Source organism: Herpailurus yagouaroundi, unplaced genomic scaffold (assembly GCF_014898765.1).
Source record: "Herpailurus yagouaroundi ecotype Mexico unplaced genomic scaffold, PumYag 159, whole genome shotgun sequence".
NCBI lineage: Eukaryota > Metazoa > Chordata > Mammalia > Carnivora > Felidae > Herpailurus > Herpailurus yagouaroundi.
Genome location: NW_024412400.1, coordinates 390,253 through 411,742, shown reverse-complemented (window position 1 = coordinate 411,742; position 21,490 = coordinate 390,253). Strand labels below are relative to the sequence as shown.

General features: G+C 37.0%; 1 protein-coding gene across 1 annotated transcript in view; it reads left to right on the top strand.

The window, feature by feature from the left end:
* The window catches only part of TOPAZ1 (testis and ovary specific TOPAZ 1), a 102,300-nt gene extending 81,490 nt beyond the window's left edge, over positions 1-20,810 (top strand). Inside the window, 4 exon segments of the mRNA XM_040479588.1 lie at positions 8,656-8,820; positions 10,517-10,720; positions 16,097-16,280; positions 19,909-20,810. Coding sequence (XP_040335522.1) covers positions 8,656-8,820; positions 10,517-10,720; positions 16,097-16,280; positions 19,909-20,128 — 773 coding nt within the window. The 3' untranslated portion in view covers positions 20,129-20,810.
* Positions 20,811-21,490: the final 680 nt, after the last annotated feature.

Here is a 21,490-nt window from a genome sequence, read left to right as displayed (position 1 = left end):
GATTTCATCCTGTTCTTTCTTTTGGTGTGAATTCATCCATCTTGTCATTTTGTCTGAGTCACTGGGTGTGTGTGGGGGGGGTGGGGGGGGATTGTTAGGAAAGTTTGTCGTATTCCTGCTCCTGAGAGTAATGGCTATATTAAGAAGAAGTTCAAAAAAAAGAAAGAAAGGAAGGAAGCTAGATCCTAGGTGTATTTTGGTCTGCTTATTAAAAGAAACTAGATAAAAAAAAAAAAAAAAAGCAGCTGGATCCTATCTCCCCTAGAGCTGAAGCTTTGCAGCACTCTATGATCAGTAGACTTAGTGCAAAATAGGGGTTTGTGCTGGTCCCATGATGGTGGGGCCTGCAGTGATGATTCTCAGGTGGACTTGCCCCAGTGGAGATGCACAGCAGGGCCTTGGTGTAAGCTGCTCTTGCCTACACTGGGTGGCACTGTTTTGCTCACTGAAGGACATCAGTGCCGGTGTGGGGGAGGGAGGGTAATGGCTTAGCCCCGCTCTCTCCTCCTTCCCCAGAGCAGGAAGCTCACACCCACCACTCTTTAGGAAGCTGGCACAGAAGAGCAGATATTCACCCCTTTTGTGTCCCCAGCTTCTGTCAGATTCCTGCCTTCACCCTGCCAGTGTCCGAGCTGTCTACCTGCCAGGTGACACTGTATTCCTATGTTTTATCTCAGGCACACAGGTGGGTTTCAAAACTCCAAATTTTAGAGATCCAAGCTGCTCGGACCCGTGCTGACCCTCTGGGGGAGGCTTTCACTGTACTATTGCATCTGCTGGTTTGTTATAGAAAAATGGTCACGATACAGCTCAGCAGTTTGGAGTTTCTGTAAAGCACAGCACAAAATTGGCACCAAGATTTGCTTCCCCTGCTTGTGTCTTTGTTCCTATGCTTGAGAACAGGACAACCCATGGGTGCTGCCAGTTGTTTTGTCCCCGCAGAGGCTGTGCGGCCACTTCCAAATGTACTCCTAGCAGGGGAACTGTTTCTTCCCATGTGACCCAGGGAACCCTCAGATCTTGCTGGCCTCTCCCAGGTCTTCATAGTCTTTCCCCACCGGGGCCACAAGGCACAACCATGGTGCAGACCTTCAAAGCTTCAGACTGTGCTCCACTGCTCTCCTTTTCCTAGTCAGTGTTCTTGGGGAAAGAGTTTTCTTGTGCAGTCCCCTGCAGGTGCTCGTCGCTCCGCACTGCCCCCCCCTTTCTCTTTCTTATATTCTCTCATCTCTCCATCATCAGGACTCCCTCCCCTTCACAGCACCTGCAGTTCTTTGCTTTCCCCAATCAACTCTCCGTAGCTCCTATCTTCCACAGTGTGGCCTTTTGTGGCCATTTTCTCCCTCTAGTTGTGCAGTTTTGCTCCCTCAGTCCTCAGATCGATTTCTTGGGTGCTCAGAATGATTGGATATTTATCTGGCTGTGTTCAAGGGACGAGGGAAGTTTAGGGTCCCCCTGCTCCTCTGCCATCTTATTTCTCTATATTTTTTCCTTTTGAAAACCTGTGCACTTATTACCTACTAAACTTTTTATAGAAGGGTTATACATTGTGTAGGAGAAATGCAGAATATTTTACTCATTTTAGTTAGTGGCAGACTTTATGATGAGAAATCTATTGTTTTGGCTTTTCAGTTTGACATTTAAAACTCTCAGCACTAGTAGCTTGTATCTTGGCAAATGAACAATAAATTCCTGCCTTCTCCCCTTACCAGAGTAAAAAAAAAAAAAAAAAAAAAAAAAAAGCCTTTAAACCATAATTTATAATCATGGCTTAGAGGCTGAAAAATAAGTGTCCTAACTCCCTAGAATATACATTTTGTAAAAAGTTATGCCATTTATTGAGAAGCTGCCTTTGAACTTTAAAATAAATTTTATTGCCTCAACATAAGTAACACATGTTCATTAGCAACCAGTAGGAAAAGGTAGATAAGAAAAACTGATGATAAAAATTCCTTATTCAGGCCACCCAGAAATGACTGTTAACCACTTTAACGTTACTACACAGAGTCCTTTTGTACCTTTCATTGTTTTGTTCAGGGAACAGTCTTTCTTTTTTTTTTTTTTTTTTTTAATTTTTTTTTAACGTTTATTTATTTTTGAGACAGAGAGAGATAGAGCATGAACGGGGGAGGGTCAGAGAGAGAGAGGGAGACACAGAATCCGAAACAGGCTCCAGGCTCTGAGCTGTCAGCACAGAGCCCGACGTGGGGCTCGAACTCACAGACCGCGAGATCATGACCTGAGCTGAAGTCAGACGCTTAACCGACTGAGCCACCGAGGCGCCCCTAGGGAACAGTCTTTCTGTGGACATCTTCTGTGTAAAGGAACGTTCTTCTATAATGTCACTTAATGGGATGCTTAGTTTTCCATCTTACGAAAAAATATATATAAGTGTGTAAATGTAGATACATAAATATATCCATAGACCCACATTTCTTCATCTAGCTTGTTTCCAGATGTCCATCATAAATAATAATCCATGCTAAACATTCCTGCTAATATTACATCCTTAGGATAAATTCTGACAATTGCTGGGTTAAAGGATAAGGCAGTTTAAAGCTTTTTGGTAAATGTTGGTAGATTTGCCCTTATTCCCATTCAGATTTGCATCAAGTTATCTTGAGTTTATTAGAAACCCTCCCTTTGTAAGAAAATCCTAGAGAACTATTACATAGGTATCTCTTCTATAAAGACATTGTCCTTTTAGGGGTCATAGGTGCATATAAACAGTCCAAGAGTTAGTGCCGAATATTATGGTTTTTAGTTGTCAGACAGACTGGTACTTTCCAGTCTATGCAATCCCTAATCTGGCCATTCAATACTTTCCATTCCAGGTCTTATCTCTGCAAGTGGAATATAGAAAGTTTGTAGTAATTAGTCTTACCAGCATGTGAAGATGCATGTTATGAAACACCCTCACCAATACTATTTCTTGAATACGATTTTTCTTTTCTCTTTGCTAGTTTGACAGAGAAAAAGTGATATTTGTTGCTTTACTTTGCATTTAATTGCTTATTAGAAAATTTTACTCTTTCCCCTTTTTACCATTTTTACTTATTCTTTTGTGGATTATTCATGTTCTTGGTCTGTTTTCTTTTTTAATTTTTTTTCTTTTTACATTTATTTATTTTTTGATGGAGAGAGACAGAGCACAGTGGGGGAGGGTCAGAGAGAGGGAGACACAGAATCCAAAGCAGGCTCCAGGCTCTGAGCTGTCAGCACAGAGCCCGACGCGGGGCTCGAACTCACAAACTGCGAGATCATGACCTGAGCCGAAGTCAGACGTTTAACTGACTGAGCCACCCAGGTGCCCCTCTTGGTCTGTTTTCAAATTTTAATATATCTCTTCATTATTGATTTAATAATAATGTAATTATTTGCTATATACCAAGCATTGTGCTAAATGTGTTACTTGTGTCCTCTTATTTAATCAACACTAACCCTATTAAGTAGATGATGGTATCCCAAGATGAAGGCGCTGAGGCACAGAGAAGATCACACAGCAATTCCAATCTAGGTCTGATTGCAGAGTCCATATATTAAAACCTTATACCACTGTTATTTCCCTAATCTTTCATTTAAATGGACTTTGTAAAATTGCAACCAGGGAGGAAGCACAAACCACAGAAACAGACCTGGATCTGACCTAGTCAGCCACCTGAGCAAAGTGGTGATTCTGATCTTGTTTTTATAAATCTGAGACAGTAGTTCTCAAAGTTGGCCATCAGAACACCCTGAAAGATTGTTAAAACACAGATTGCTTGGTCCATTCCTAGATTTTCTGATTCATTAAATCTGGGATGGGTCCTGGGAATTTGCATTTCTTACAAGTTCTCAGAGGTTACTGATGATGATGCTAGTCTGGGACCTCACTTTGAAGACCACTACCCTATAGCTCTTTTGTGTGGGCATTTCTCACACCTCCCCTGTATCCCTAAACCACACTTCCTCAAGTCACTCCCCTAGTGTGTTAACCAGTGCTACAAGCATTACCATTTTTATTATGTATTATTTATGGATTTTCTACATTTAACTCTCTTTGTACCTTCCTAGGGAGGAAATGGCTGGAGATGTTTTTGTTTTAGTTTTTTTTTCCTAGTTTTGTTGAGATATAATTGACATACAGCACTGTGTAAGTTTAAGGAGTATAGCATAATGACATATATGTTGTGAATTGTGATTGGCACAATAAATATAGTTAACATCCATCATCTCCTATAGATAGAAAAAAAAAAGAAAAATACATTTTTTTCCCTTGTGATGAGAACTCTTAGGATCTACTCTCAACAACTTTCCTGGATGTCATACAGCAATGTTAACTATAGTCACCGTGTTATGGTACATTACATCTCCAGTATTCCTTACAACTGGAAGTTTGTGCCTTTTGACCACCTTCATCCATTTCCCCACCCCCACCCCCACCCCCACCTCTGGTAACCACAAATCCAATCTCTTTTTCTATGATTCTAAGATTTCACATACCAGTGAGATTATGCAGTGTTTCTCTTTCTGTATTTCACTTACTTCACTTTGCCTAATGCTCTCAAGGTCCATCTATATTGTTTTAGGCTAGACTTGTTTAAAGCATAGATGTGTGTGTGTTTTTTTGTTTATTTAGGAAAGTGTTACCCTTTTTTATATAGGAAATTTAGCATAAAGTTTAGCTTGAACACCTAGACCAGTGACTGCCACTGCAGTACTAATATAAGCATATAAACAATGTTAATATTTAAAAACTGCATCATCTTTATTTTCAATCAGTGGATAGCTCTGTTCAGAACAATGTTATGTTAGGCCAGGCCATGTTTAATCTCTGTTTTCATACAGCAGTTTCACTTAGAACTACTTATGTAGGCATAGCCATTATTTAGGTCATTAACACTTCTTTCCCAGGTAATTTTCACCAAATGTGAACACTGGTCATTTTCAGTGATGGGATATTCAATTTTTGTTAATTTCTTCTTTATACTTCTCTGTTTTAATTTTTTGTAGTGAGTGTGTGTGTGTGTGTGTGTGTATATATACACACACACATATATATGTGTGTGTGTGTGTGTATATATATATATATACACACACATACATATACATATATATATATATATATATATATAATGTTTATTTTTGAGAGAGAGAGAGACAGAATGCAAGCAGGGGAGGGGAAGAGAGAAAGGGATACACAAGAATGCCAAGTAGGCTCCAGGCTCTGAGCCGTCAGTGCAGAGTCCAACAGGGAGCTCGAACTTCCAGACTGCAAGATCATGACCTGAGCCTAAGTCTGACGCTTAACCAACTGAGCCACACAGGCACCTCTGTGATTGTTTATATTTTTTAAATAAACATTATTTTAGGGGCACCTGGGTGGCTCAGTTGGTTAAGTGTCCGACTCTTGGTTTCAGCTCGGGTCATGATCTCATGATCTCACACTTCGTGAGTTTCAGCCCCACATCGGGCTTTGCGCTGACCATGCAGAGCCTGCTTGGGATTCATTCTCTCTGCCCTTCCTTCACTCTCTCTCTGTCTCTCTCAGAAATAAGTAAATAAACTTTAAAAAATAATTTTTTTAAATAAACATTATTTTAGAAGTAAATCAACCAGCTTGGCCTCATCCTGAACAGTATTTCTGAAATTGCCTGTTTAATGTGGTTTTTATACTTGATGCACTCTTTTATTGTTACAGTTTTTATAGTACACAATCAAATAGGTTATTAACATTATAATGTGATCTAAAAATCAGTTCAGGTACTTATCATCAATGATGTATATATCACACTTAGAAAATATTATACTGTAAATTATGTCCCTTTGTATTATGATAGTTTTACATATTAAAGATATTAGTCCTTCATCTGTTGGATATTTGCACATATTTTTCTCAGCTTTTCATTTTCCTTTAACTTTATGATTTTTTTTGCATTTTTGTTTTTCTTCTGTTGTCCACCTGACATTTTTTCTACCTAACATAAACTGTTTTTATTTTTTTAGTGTTCTCTTTTTAGTATAGCTTTTTATTTTTTTAATACATTTTTTTTAGTATACCTGACACCAATGTTACATTAGTTTCAAGTGTACGACATAGTGACATAGTGACTCAACATCTCTATACATTATGCTTATGTTCACCACAGCTATACGTCTGTCACCATACAACACTATTACAATACCGTTGACTATATTCCGTTTGCTATACCTTTTATTCCCATGACTTTTTGTTTTGTATCATGGTTTAGGCACTCCTTAGCTATCTCAAAATTATATATTTACCCATGTTCTTCAAATCTTTTCATTCATTACTAGTTTTAAATTTTGATATGAAATGGGAACAAAATTGTATTTATTTCCCCAAAATGTCACAACTCACCCTTTACTCACTTATTTAAAATGCCACTTTTATCATTTATTAGAATCTTGTATCTGCTTAGGTGTGTTTCTATACTTGTCTTCTCTCCCAGGGATCTGTTTCTATGGTAGCACCAAACTCTTTTTAGTTAATGTAGCTTTAGAATATCTGTAATATCTATTTAGGCAACACCACTTTCACTCCTCTTTTCCAAATTATTGTTCACATTCTCAAGTGCTTATTCTTTTAGATGAATTTCAGCTATTGAGTTTTTCATATAGTTCCGTAAGGAAATTTGATTGGGATTATGTTAAATGTATATTAAAAGGAGAAAGGTATCTTTAGATATTTTTTATGGTATATGTAGCATTCACTATGGTAGTCAAGGATAGTTATTTGATAGTGTCACTGACTACACTGGAAATTCATTCACTGCAGACCATCTTCATATTAATAGTCTTCATATTCTCAGTGCCTTGTATTCAAAATCTTGCATGAGTCAAATGACTAAATATGCATATGTTGGAAGGTAAGTGGATAAAGAATGGCTATTATAGAAAATTTGCTTGCATTTTGACTCAGACTTTTTAGACAAATGGAAAATATTCCCAACTATCGAAGAGTGAAAAACATGAGGGTTAATGCAATAAGGACTTCTATCACCATAAAACTAGTATTAAAGTACACTAGTAAACTGGTTTTTGTTTTTCAAACAAAAGATTAGTTAAAAGTCTAAATGACTAGTTAAAAGATTAGTTAAAAGTCTAAATGACCAGTAAACTGGTTTTTGTTTTTCAAACAAAAGATTAGTTAAAAGTCTAAATGACTACCCAATTACCAGTTTCAGTTAACTTTAGTACATAAAATGACCAGCTTATTCAGAGTTTTTAATATAGCTACACAATTTGGTAAGATTTCAAAATGAAGCTCCTAAAATACCATCTATTCTTTCAAAAACTGTGACCATTATTCTACCTTAACAATAAAAAATGAGTACTAAAGAACAGTGCAATTGTTGTGAGAAAGGTCCACATAGTCTACTTTTTGTAAGTGTGACATATCTACCACCAGATAGATCATTAACAAAAAACAATTGAACTTATTTGATAAAAATAAAATTCAGTTTATAAGGAATGGTGATTTAGCGGTTTTACTTTGGGGAATTATGGGGGAAAATGGGAGTTATGCTTAACCAATGATTTATGCAGTCTTTCAAAAGATAACAAGTTCATTTAAATTTCTCTATAAAGTTTAAGCAGATTTGGAAGTAAATTAATGGAAATATCTGTTTAAATGAGCTAAGATTCATAAAGCACCAATATTGTAAAACATTGCCTAACACATAGCATGAGGCAATTCAGTCAGTCAATCAGTCTGTCAGATGGGCTCTACTAATTTAAAAACAGCTCCTGTTTTAAAGTTATACTGGGTAATTAAGCCTTTATTTTGGCATTTGTGTACATGAATTACCAAATCTCCCTTCAATACTTTTTGTATTCACTGTGCTGGGAAGGCCCCCAAAGAAAAAGAAAACGTGACTCCTATACTTAGTACAGTTAAAAAACAGGGAAATATGATTTAAGTGTTATAACAACGTTTCGTTTATGATTCTGGTGTATGATGATTGAGAGAATTAGGCAAATGATAAAATATTGACATTTCTAATATTTTAGTACCTCAGTGTTCTGTATGATAGTCTCCTATTGTTTTTCTCAATGTGCAAATCAAGGCAGAAATTAAGGAACTTCAGCATTATAGGTAATATTCTCTTTTTTTTAAGCTGTGTGAAGCGTGCATAAAAGTTTGTTATTTTGCTTTTATAACTTACATACATTGTATATTGTGCACAAATCAACTATCTTGTAATAAAAATTATGTAAGAAATTGGGGGGGGGGGGGAAGCTGTTCCCCAAAATGCCAAAAACTAGTTAATTTATGTATTCTTTATTATAAAATTGTTAAACTTGTCCACACAAATATTTTACATTATAACAAATAATTTACTACAAAAGAAACATTTTTGTCATGTAAAAATAAACATTAACCTTAGAGTTAAAAACTGAGTTAGTACACTTAGAAAAATGAAAAATTAAAAAATAAGTATAACAAAGTACTCATTTGTTTGTATCCCCTTAGGATAGTGACCATTACTATACAAGTTGTTTCTAATAAATTTGAGTTATTGTTATCTTTTCTGAATACACATACTTAAATTTTGATACTTAACAAAACATATTTGAAAACATTAGTTGTAATTATACTCTTAAGTGTAATTTACATAGTATAAAGTATTAGTACTTTTTTCTTTTTGGAAGAATCAGAATGGATCATCAATACACCACTGTGGCCTTGTGATAGACTGGATGTACTCAATCGACATAATCTGCTCTGTACAATTGCACATGAAATCTTAGCCAAGAGCCTTTATAGACAGACATTTGAAGTTTTGCAAAATCTACCAGGTTTTCAAAATTCTCAAGGTATGTTTTTTAAAAGCCTCAATTCTAATGTCCATCTGGTGTTTAAATAAGAAACCATTCTCCACCTGTTTTGGTTGAGTTTTATATTCCAGCATATATTTTTAATGAAATTATTTTCTGTAAAATGTGTTCTCTGCAAATTCAATATGTTTTTCTTTTTTCTTTCTCTTTTTTGTTGTTTTTTTGTTTGTTTTTGTTTTTGTTTTTCAAAAGCAGAGATGCTTACCGTTGGGTTGTCAGCCATTCCCTCCCTCAACTGTTTTCATCAGTCCCCTTTCCCTCTCTGTCAGGTCAGCAGCAAACAATAATGCCCCAGCAAGTTTTGTGTCGTAAAAGAATTCATTGCATTAGAATAATGAAGAATACTTTTTCTTTTATTACTTAACATTAAATACAGAGCTTAGTTTCCATTACCTTGGAACATAGGAAAATATGAAATAAATGGAAGAAATGACAAGTTCAAAGAAAGGGAATATTAATGTGGACAATAGTAGGTAGTGTTCTCGAATCCTGACACTCAAGTTTTATGTAGACCAGAGGGGGTCCATGTTAAGGGAAACATGAGCAAAAGCTTTGGATCAAAATGAACCTGAGTAATGCTTTCAGAGTGGCAAGTTGCCACTTCATGAGAATGTTAACCTGAGGGCCTCCCACAGTGCTTTATCAGAGTACATGTTCTAGAAAAGTTCCATTGGTGGAGATGTTTAGGAAGAGACTAAAAGGTAAGGAGATTAACTTCTTGCTTAGGCCTGGATCACTAAAGGATGCTACAGATGAAGTGATAAAGACCAAAATCTAGGTCATAGATTGAACTGACAATACAGGGAATAAAAGATTTCATAGTCTCCAAGGTGACTTCACTTTCTTCTAAGTGAGGAATTGAAAGAAGGATAAATACCTAATAAAGGATTTGTTTTTAATTTGAGAGAGAATATTAGAGGCGGTGGTTTATTTTTAGTCATGGGAAATTAAGTCTGAGGTCTGAACTGTAGACAGTGCAAACAGAACTGTGCAAGTCATTCATTTGGGAGAGCAGATGCAGTCGCAGGTGGAATCACAGACAGCGGTGTTAATGTAGCCTCTGCGATAGTTGTCAAGCTTCCTTTTTTTTTTTAAGCATAATTTATTGTCACCTTCGCTAACATACATGTATACAGTGTGCTCTTGGCATCAGGAGTAGATTCTCGTGATTCATCACTTACACACAACATCCAGTGCTCATCCCAACAAGTTACCTCCTCAGTGCCCATCGTCCATTGTCCCCTGCCCCCACCTCCCCATCCACCCTCAGTTTGTTCTCTGTATTTGAGAGTCTCTTATGGTTTGCCTCCCTCTCTATTTGTAACTTTTTTTTCCCTCTACTGTTCCCCCATGGTCTTAAGTGTCTCAAATTCCACATATGAGTGAAAACAGGTATCTGTCTCTGCCTGACTTACTTCACTTAGCATAATACCCTCTGGTTTCACCCACATTGTTACAAGGTTCCTTTCTTCTTCTTTGTTCCAGAGTAAATGAAGGAGGTTTCTTTTGTTGAATGCTTGTTTCTTAGAGAATATATGATTGCATTTTAGCGACTGTGACTCCCATAGTGGGTAGGAAAATCCCAACAGGAGCAAAGGGAAAAGAAAAGCAGTGAGAGAGGGAAGATTGAGAGACTAAGATAGATTGATTTCATTATATCCTTTTTGTTTTCCAGAAACTGTGGAGGTCTCACAGTACAGCCTTCTTTTTAATAAACTTCTAGATGCCTGTATAGAAAGCAACAGTCTTGGTATGTCATCCTCCGTGGCAGACTTCATGATTTCAAAGAACATCCCTATTGAGCTCTCCTTTCTTAGAAGATTAATTACTTCTTTGGGAAGGAGTTGTTTATGGCTCAAAGCCAGAACCCACTACAAAAGTAAGTTGCATTTTAAAAATTTATATTTGAAATCTTGGTTTTGACTTCAATTTTCTAACCAAGAATCCTTGCATAGTGTCTAGGACTAGGCATTTAAATATGTAAAAGGAGCAGTTGATACAGTCAAAGATAATGGTGTACACAGATTTGTTCTCTCTTTTGAAACGTGTTCTTTCTCGTTTCTAATTACTATATCTTTATTTCTTTGCACATTAGTATGCCCACTTGAGGGTGCACAAAGGAAATAAATGAAAGAATCTCAACCAGTTAACATAGCTTATAAATATATAGGAGTAAAACAATAGGAATATTTATATATTTTATTCATCCCTGCTATATCCCTGATCTTTATAATTCATAAGTTAGAATATTTTATAGCAGGCCACATAAGAAGTACAGAGGCTGCCATTACAATGAACACGACACATAGGTTTTTCACGTGGTTCCTAGTAAAAGAACTTTATTAATCTATTTACAGTTGTTTCTCTCTAACCAATAAGCCTGGAAAACTAATGCTTTCTCTAGTCCCAGCCACCTCATAGGTGTTTGAATTGGAAGTAATTTCATGTAGAGTCGAGATCCAGAAAACACTTCTGCCTTCCTGCAGTAGTTTGTCCTAAATTTACGTTTCTATCACTGCCACGTATCTAACAAACATTTGAGTGCCTACTGTATGTCACCGCTGTGCCAGATTTGCCAAACATCTCAGCCACCCCTGCCAGCCCAGAAACCTCTCTGAACTTGGGAGTGTTTTTGACACTACCAGCTGTTTAGCAGGTGGCAACTTTTCCCCAATGAAATAGGAAAGAAAACATTAGCATACATTACAGGTGGTAAGATGAAGTATTATTTGATAAAATTTTCATTTCAGGTACATATATCCATATATGTGTACCAGGTCAATATGTAAAATGTACCTCTTATTGTAGGTTACAATCAAAAGAAGTTTTAAAAGCAGAATTTTTTTAGGGGCACCTGGGTGGCTCAGTGAGTTAAGCGCCTGACTCTTGATTCAGCTTGGGTCATGATCTTACGTTTTGAGGGACCAAGCCCCACATTGGTCTCTGTGCTGACAGCATGGAGCCTGCTTGGGATTCATTCTCTCTCTCTGTCTCTCTCTGTCTCTCTCTCTCTCTCTCTCTCTGCCTCCCCCCTCTCAAAATAAATAAATAAAATTAAAAACAATTTTTTAAAATGATCAGAAATTCAGAGGAAACGTAGATTTGTTTATTCATAAACACCTCATTTCAACTTATGTTTCAACTCCTTATACTATTTCCCTGCAGATTACTAGAAATCACACACACAAAGTATATATATACTACTTTTTGCTGTAACTTCTTTATTTTAGTTTTTAGAATCAGTGGGGTTATTTATTTTCAAAATAATTGTGCAATTTGGGGACCATGCCATAGAAGGTGTTTCTCTGCCATGGGAACAAAACATAAACTTGGAAACACTTAGATGAGATTTCTATGAATCTCTGTTTCTTAGTTGGAAATAAAATTCTGTTTTAAAGTAGCTAAACTTAATCATTTGTAAAAATTTTTATTAACAATTTTATTGAGATATAATTCAAATTCAGTTCACCCATTTACAGTGGTCTTAAGGTATTCATAGTTCGTGCAATCACACTGAGTGTGGAGCCTGCTTGGGATTCTCTCTCTCTCTCTCTCTCTCTCTCTCTCTCTCTCTCTCTCACTCCCTCCCTCCCTCCCACCCTCCCTCTCCCTCCCCCCCTCCCTCCTTCCCTCCCTGTGTCTGTCTCCCCAACTCATGCTCTCTCTCTCTGTCTCAAATTAAAAATTATAATAATAATTTAAATACATCTATGCCTAATTTCATATGCAGTGAACTACTGGGACTTATGCAGGTTAGGTATAGGGCTAAGAGTATTTTTGGTATTTTTAATGTGCCTGAGTTATAAAATGAAAAGAGTAATGTATATTCACCAATCAGTCTTCAAAAACATCTTATTACCTGACAATGCTGACATTTCAGATATCATTGGAACTCTCTAGGTTTATCTTCACACATAGTTAACATTCTAGAAAAGCGTTATAATTGGTCCAGTAGTACTGGATTTTAGGCTGATGGCTTTTTCATCGAGGCACTTGTTAAGACTGTGGTGCCAATGCCTTTGTTTTGCTTTTTAAAAAAATATTTTGGGGGCGCCTGGGTGGCGCAGTCGGTTAAGCGTCCGACTTCAGCCAGGTCACGATCTCGCGGTCCGCGAGTTCGAGCCCCGCGTCAGGCTCTGGGCTGATGGCTCGGAGCCTGGAGCCTGTTTCCGATTCTGTGTCTCCCTCTCTCTCTGCCCCTCCCCTGTTCATGCTCTGTCTCTCTCTGTCCCAAAAATAAAAAAATAAAAAATAAAAAAAAGTTAAAAAAAATATTTTGTATAGCTTTACTGAAATAATTTCACATACCATAAATTTCAGCCATTTAGGCAATGCATTAGTGTTTATTATATTCACAGAATTGTGTAGCCAACACCACAATCTAATTTTAGAACATCTTCAGCACCTCCAAAAAGGAAACACATTAGCATTCCCTGGATGCCTCCTGCTGACCAGACAACAACTAATTGACTCTATTTCTGTAGATTTGCATATTTGGGGCATTTCACATAAATGAAATCCTTCAATATGTAGTTTTTTATGACTAGCTTCGTGTAATTAGTGTAATATTTTCAAGGCTCATCCTGTTATAGTACTCATCCTGTATCAATACTTCATTCCTTGTTATTGCTGAATAATATTCCGTTGTATGGAATTATCCATCCATCCTTTGATGGACATTTGAGTTGTTTCTAGTTTTTAGTTATTATGAATAACACTGCTGTATTCACATACAAGTTTTTATGTGGACATATATTTTTATTTCTCTTGGGATCAAAGTGGCTGGCTCATATAAATCTGTTTTTAGCATTTTAGGAAACTGCCAAATCTGCTTTTCCAAAGATGCAGTATCATTTTGTATTTATATACCCACTACCCAAATTTGAGATTTCTAGTTTCCTCACATCCTCACCAACACTTGTTACGCTGTGTTTTTTATTTTAGACTTCCTGTGGATATAAAGTGGTATCTCATTGTGGTTTTGATTTGCATGATCCTAGTGACTTTTTCAAGTACTTATTAGCCATTTGTGTATTTTCTCTGGATAAATGTCTGTTAAACCCTTTACCCATTTTTTTCTTTGCACATTTTTTGTTTTTTTTATTGAGTTGTAAGAATACATGCACATAATATACATATATATACATATATGTACATATACACACACAACACGCACACAACACACACACACACACACACACACACACACTGGATGCAAGTCCCATGTCAGATACATGAATTTCAAATATATTTTTTTTTTCCAGTCTGTCAGTTGTCTTTCACTTTCTTAATGGCTTGGCTCTGCTTTTATTTTCAAACTAATCATAAAGAAACTGTCCAGGGACAGTAAAATTGCCTTCCTGATGCTCCTGATTTGTTCTCCCTAGTCCTAAAAATACTGATTTTCTCTCAGCCAAAAAGTCAGGAAGGGGAGATGTTAGTGCGTCTTTCCAGTATGTTTCCCTCCCCTAAAACTGAATAGGAATATTTTTCTTTTCATACTTGCTTTTAGAGGAAAAATAATGTTGGTAAATTTCTACTCAGTTTGTTATTTTTTGTTTTCCTCTTCCGGTCAGCAAAGTAAAACAAGAATGTATGTAAATTATACCTATCAATAGTCAGAAAGTTAATGAGTCAATAGTATGTTAATCCTGCAAGCGACCTAGGGAGTGGAACTACCTAGTAGTTAGGAATCCGAGATCTGGAGTCAGAGGCTGGGGTGATTGCCAGAGCCCTTCACCTAATGTAGGAGTCAGTATACCTGATTTCAAAGGTAGTACTGTCAGTTAAAATGAGGGAAAACTTATGTGTTTATGTTTAACACAGGTACCTGGCACAGGTACCTGGCACATAGTAGGCCCCCAAAGATTAGCAGTCATCATCCACATTAGATTTCTTGAAGAAACTTACTTTTTTTTTTTTTTAAGTATTTACTCATTTTTGAGACAGAGAGAGAGAGAGAGAGAGAGAGAGAGAGAGAGAGAGAGAGAGAGACCTCCAGTGTGACTGGGGAAGGGGCACAGAGAGAGGGAGACCCAGAATCCAAAGCAGGATCCAGGCCCTGAGCTGTCAGCACAGAGCCTGGTGCGGGCTCAAAAGCCCGAACCTTGAGATCATGACTTGAGCCAAAGTTGGACGCTTAATCAACTGAGCCACCCAGGTGCCCCTAAAGAAACTTATCTTAACACAACATTTTAAACAAATTTTACATACAGGTTTAAATTGGTTTCAGTGAAATATGACAGTATAATATTGTTTATATACAGTTTGGATACCCCAAGACTTCAGGGGTTTTCTGTATAGATCATTTGTAATAAGCACCTAAACAGTTTAAAAGTTAAATCTGTTTTCTTGAAAAGTAAAATTTTTAGAACATTACTTGGTGAGTATAGCTACAACACATTGACCATCTACAGGAAAGATACATATTTTAAGATATGTATTTTAGTTTCATATCTAAATAGTGCTTAGCTCAATGCCAGACATAGAGTAGGAACAGTACATGTGTTTTTTCCATTTTTATTTTATGTATTTATTTTAATTTAAATTTTAGTTAACATACAATGCAGTATTGGTTTCAGGAGTAGAATTTAGTGATTCGTCACTTACATACAACACCCAGTGCTCATCCCAACAAGTGCTCTCCTTAATGCTCATCACCCACTCACCTCCCTCCATTATCCCTCAGTTTGTTCTCTTATTGTTAAGAGTCTCTTGTGGTTAGAACAGTAAATGTTTATTATACAAACTATAACAGCAGTATAAATAAGTGCTAAAAAATAGTATAATATATATGACAAAATCTTCAAATTATAATTTCTTTTTTTCTACATTTTGGATTCATAATTCAAGATAGGCAATAATTACAAATCTGTGTAGCTGCTATTAGACCAGATCCCATTAAAATAAAACCCAAGTCGCTATTCTGGTTTTTTAGTAGTTCTATAATTATGTTGTATTGATTGACTATGGCTTGAAATAAATGGTCACTTACCACGATGAGGCTCAAAAGTCATTTTTAGGAGAGTTTTTTAAATATATATTTCTACTTCATATTTAATGTTTCAAAAGTATTTTACAAAGAATAATTTCCCATGTATTAGGATAAGCTCACCACCATATAATTTGTATAATAAACCTACTAATGTGAAGAATCATTCTATGATGTAAGTAATTATCACCTGTGGATATTTTGGAAATCTAGTTTTTCACTTGTTGGGGTTTAATAAAGTTTGATCTGTTATTTGATTTCCAGGTGCTCTTTCATTGGGTTGCTATCCACCATTGGAGGGAAATTTATACCGAAAACTTCTACTGATTCCTTCTTATTTATCTGAGATTGAAATGCTTTTAGCTATTGAAATCTTCCTGGTATCTAATGCTAGTAGTATTCAGAGTCCTGGAACTTCTACACAGATGCTGCAGATAGTTTTGAAAAGGTTGGTTGATATAACTTCTAATTGCATGCTAAAAGCAGATCATTACACCTGCCCTAGGATGTAAATGTTTATCTCTACTTTATATTTTGTAATATATATTTTATATATTTTTATGCATAAATATTTTCATATATACACAAACACATTTCTACACATATGTGTGTGTGTGTGTGTGTGTGTGTATACACATACATATTCATATATATGTATATACTTGTATTTGTATGCATTTACAAATTTTGGTAACATTTAAATTGAGCAAGGATTTGACCTGAGACTTAAAACGAACAAGCTGATAGCATTTAATAAACACATTAACAACTCCAAAGATGCTGTTCAAAGAGATGGGCCTTCTGTAGGTATGCATCTTTCTTGTGCACTGATGGTTTTGAGATAGATATCTAAGTTATTTACCTTTTTGGTCAACACAGAAGATCTAAGAACCAGGTCTAAAAGGAAAATATGTGATAGTTTTTTGGTTCAGTCAAGAATTTGGTTCAGTCAAGAATTCTGTTGAGGGGCGCTTGGGTGGCTCAGTCAGTTAAGCATCTGACTTTGGCTCAGGTCATGATCTCACAGTCCGTGAGTTCGAGCCCTGCATCAGGTTCTACACTGACAGCTCGGAGCCTGAAGTCTGCTTCAGATTCTGTGTCTCCCTCTCTCTCTGTCCCTCCCCAACTCACACTCTGTCTCTCTCTCTGTCTCTCAAATATAAAATTTAAAAAAAAATTTTTTTAAGAATTCTGTTGAAAATAAAGCCATCAGCCTAGTGTCTATATTTAAAATGTTACAAATGCATACAATTTAGCTGTTGGACCAGACTGGTATCTCTTTAAATAATTTTTTCAAAGTCCCAGAATTTAGACTTACACCACTCCCAATTTCTTGTTAGCCTATCCAGGAAACTAATAAAGATCTCATGGAACTCCTGTTTTGAGGGTTTCTTGACAAGAATTTTGCTTCAGTTTAATGGTATCATAAACCACATCATCAGATTGGATATTCTATCTATCTATCTATCTATCTATCTATCTGTCTATCTATCTATCACTGTGTATAAATTATCCCAAAATGTAGTGGCTTAAAACAGCAAATATTATGTTAGTTTTTGTGGGTCAGCAATTTTGGAGTAGCTTAGCAGTATGGTTATGGTTCAGAGTCTCTGAGGTAGTTGGTCAGGAGGTAAAGTCACCTACCTGATGGCTTGACTGGGACTGGAGGATCTGTTTCTTAGATGGCTCACTCACGTGCCTGTTGCCAGGAATCCTCAGTTGCTTGCCACATGGGTCCTTCCATACATTCCTTGAGTGTCTTTATGACACTCTGAGTGAGTGAATCAAGAGAAAAAAGACAAGGAGGAAGCTACACTGCCTTTCATGAGCTATATCAAGAACTGGGAAGGCTCTGAATTTTACCCTAATTGCAGGCTGACAGTGTCCTGGATCCTAGCACAAGACGTAAGACTCTTGCTTGCACTAGAGACAGAGGATGTTATTACTTATGTACAGCAAGCAGTATGATTATATGCATATCTGTGTCTCTGGTTTTGCTCCCAAGTCCCACAGAGGGGCCCTGGTGGATACCTGCACAGGTACCGGGCCCTCTTACAGAAGAGGAATCTTGAACTTTGGGGAACCTAAGTCTCTTACTATAAATGATAAGCATGCCTGCCCTGTTGCTCTGCAGGGAAACACCATCACTATCTTGTAAGGCTATAAGCAAACCTATCGTTTGCTCCAGAGGGAGGACCTATCTGTCTTTCAAGGTTGTTCACTATATAAACATGCTTGAAATTCAGAACAAGAGGTAGTTACTGTCTTTGTCCTCAAAACTTCCAGAAATTCAGGGACCCAGGAAGAATTGTCATCTGATAACCTAGTGTCCAGAGTTACACAGTCATTTCTGCTTTGTTCCATATGTGATAAGCAAGTCATTTAAGGTTTTATTTTTTAAATAATCGCTACACCCAGTGTGGGACTCCAACTCACAACCCCAGCTGAGCCAGGCAGGCACCCTTATCCTATATGTGATAAACGAGTCATTTAATCTAGCCCATACTTAAAGGGAGGAGAATTATGAAATAATTTATTTTAGGTCGACAATTTTTTAAAAACTCACTAAATTAGCTTTATTGATATAGGTCTTTTCTGAGGGCCTCCTTGTTTACTACTATGCACTATAAGTGGCATGAGGAGTCTTGGCTCCCCATCTTCCTAATGAGGGTTTGGTTTTCTCAGGACTCCCCACACATATGCAGCCTCTTTATTCATTGTTGAACTTGGTTGCTATTTGTGACCTCAGTGCAAAATTAGTGACATGCCTAGATCTTCAATTTTGTCCTAACCAATACTATTTCTCTTATTGTCATCATCATACTGAGCCTTGCCTTGCTATACTAACCTCTCTCTGAGAGAATCTATGCATCTTTAGACTTTCAGAAACTGCACATAGTTGGCATATGCCTGGTCTACCAGATCCCAGGCACCAGTTTCTAAGCCAGAATGTAGTAGAAGATACCTGACCAATCTTTCCTCTCTGTGACAAGTTTCTGTTCTAAGTTGAAGTCCTCACTCCCACCACTCTGCATCATACTAAGGTACTGATGTGGGTAGGCTCACTCTTGGACCTTGCTGTTGGGTCCTACAGGTGCCAAGAGCAGGATACAGTGAACATAAAGAACAACTGATGCCTAATGTAACAGCCACATCTCTATTTTAAATACTTCCCACTCCAGGGACGCTTGGGTGGTTCAGTTGCTTAAGCTTCTGACTTCAGCTCAGGGCATGATCTCTCAGTTCATGAGTTCAAACCCAGCATAGGGCTCTGTGCTGACAGAGCCTAAAGCCTGCTTTGGATTCTGTGACTTCCTCTGTCTCTGCTCTCCCCACCCTCAAAAATAAGTAAACATTAAAAAATGTATGTACTTCCCATTCCCTATCCCTTATGATAAACAGCCATAAGGTATGAATTTTATGAAAGTTGGAGACTGGTAAAGAGTTATAGAAAAGTAAGTCTGAGCACTTAGTGAAGAATCTTAAATCAAGACTAAATAAAATAACTGGAAATTTAGTAAAGGTACACAGCGACAGTTCCAAATGTTAGCTGCCTATTACGTATATGCTTATAATTAAAAATAGCTAATATCAAGGTAAATATGACCATTAGTAACTCCAAACTTGATTAAACTCAATGTTTTTGTACATATTACAATAAATAGTTACGCAGTTATCAATTTTCAAAATACAAAGAGGTTATTATCTGTGTTCTAGATTAGTGTTTTTCAAACTGTGGGTTGTAGCCTATTTGGTTGGTGAAATCAGCTCAGGGGATTGCAACATTATTACAAAACTAAAAGAGAGTAGAAAATAGAGTACGTTGTCATAAGGGTAAGTCTTGTTTTGTGAAACTCTTATTTCCATTTTGATGTGGAGGGTATACACCGGGTCACAATATAAAGTGTGTTTCTTGCTGTGTGTTATGTTCAAACAAGTTTGAAAGGCACTGTTAGAAGAATATAGTAAAAAGATTCTTATAGCTTAGTACCAGGAAATGCAAAGTGCTGTCTTTTGGAGAAACGATAGAACTCCTTTTTAACAGTTTCTGACTTCGGGAGGTGTTCACTTTGTAGATGTGAAGAAGACAAATCTCGGAGTAAGGATGATTATCAAGCTGCAGTGGAAAGACTAATTATGGCTGCTCGTATATCGGACCCAAAGCTCTTCATTAAGCACATGACCGTCAATGTTAATAAGGAACAGGTTTATAGTTTGGAACATTGTTCTGCCCTGAAATGGTTGAAAGATAATATGAAGTGGGCTGGAAAGGTTTGGCTTTTCAATAACCATTAGTTAATAAAGGCTTTTTTTTTTTTAAGTTCAAGTAATCATTGTTGAAAATAAAAGGCAATAAAAGTAAAGACAATTTTCACTATATTCAGCTTTTGCCCTTTATTGGTTTATAGTTAGTTAATAGTTTCCAAACACTGCCAGAGACCAGCTCCAGCAACCAGGGGTTCCCGAAGGAAGAACAGCGTCGGTGAAAATAAAACTAAAATAAAAAACTGGAAAATAAAAAACTAAAACTAAAATAAAAATGGACACAGACAACAGCAGTGTGTTGAACTGACCAATTTATTGTACCAAGTGTGGCATTATATATGCTAGTGATTTCCTTGTAGCATACATCATCTGTTTTTCTAACATTACCTAATTTTGAAAATGTTTCTATGTATCATCACCCAATAAGGAATAACATGATTGTTTTCTCATAACGTTCCCTCCTGCCCTTTGCTTATTTCTTTCATTGTTTTTATTATGTAACTACGTTTATCTATAATCTATAAAGTATTTGCTTTGCTGTTTTCATGAAAGGTCATTTATCTCTCAACACCTCAAGTGGAACAGTTAGAGGGACACAACCTGTTAGTTGTTTCCCTGAAGCATTCGTGGTTTTGAAGAACAAAAGTGTTCGGCTGGGTCCGAGGTGCCAGGAAGAGGGCCAAGAGGGCCTTAGAAACCCACGCCTTATACATTCTCAGAGAGACAGTGCACCTAGGAATCAATGAACCATTCTGTACTTTAACCGACTAGGTTCAGTCATCATCTGGAATGCCTCCTGGGGGCCAAGTGGGCCTAGGGATTAGAGTGGCCTGTGTCCATAGATACTCCTTAGTTACCAGAGTGGGGCTTTCAAATCCATATGTCTCTCCTATACAGGCCCTCTTTGCTGGCGAAGGTACGAGGCTATCCTTCCTATAAGTAGAGGAGTCTCCATGGGGAATGGCAAGGGCTAAATGTAAGGCCGCAGTTTCTTGCGGAACCTTATTTTCTTTCCTACTGGTTCTTTTCCCAGAGGGCCTGTCAAGGGCAATTCCCCAACTGACAATACCCCAGGTAGTTTTAAGGCCAAATTACCTAAAAGCGGGAGTACAAGAAGCTTCCCTGTCAGCGGCCGCCCTGCAGTCACCAATCCATCCACAGCTCGGGCCCTGCCACTCAGGCTGGGATAGCTCGGCTTCCAGCAAAGCACAAAAAAATTTGAAGTATGCAAATGGTTTACCCACACAGAAAAATGACTTTTCAAATTACCTTACTTTTCTTTAACTTAGGTAAACCTAAATGTAGTAAATCCCTATTTATTCTGAAATCCAAACAATGATAAATCACAAACTGAATATAGTGCAGCATTTAATGAGAGGGGGATATAAAAGG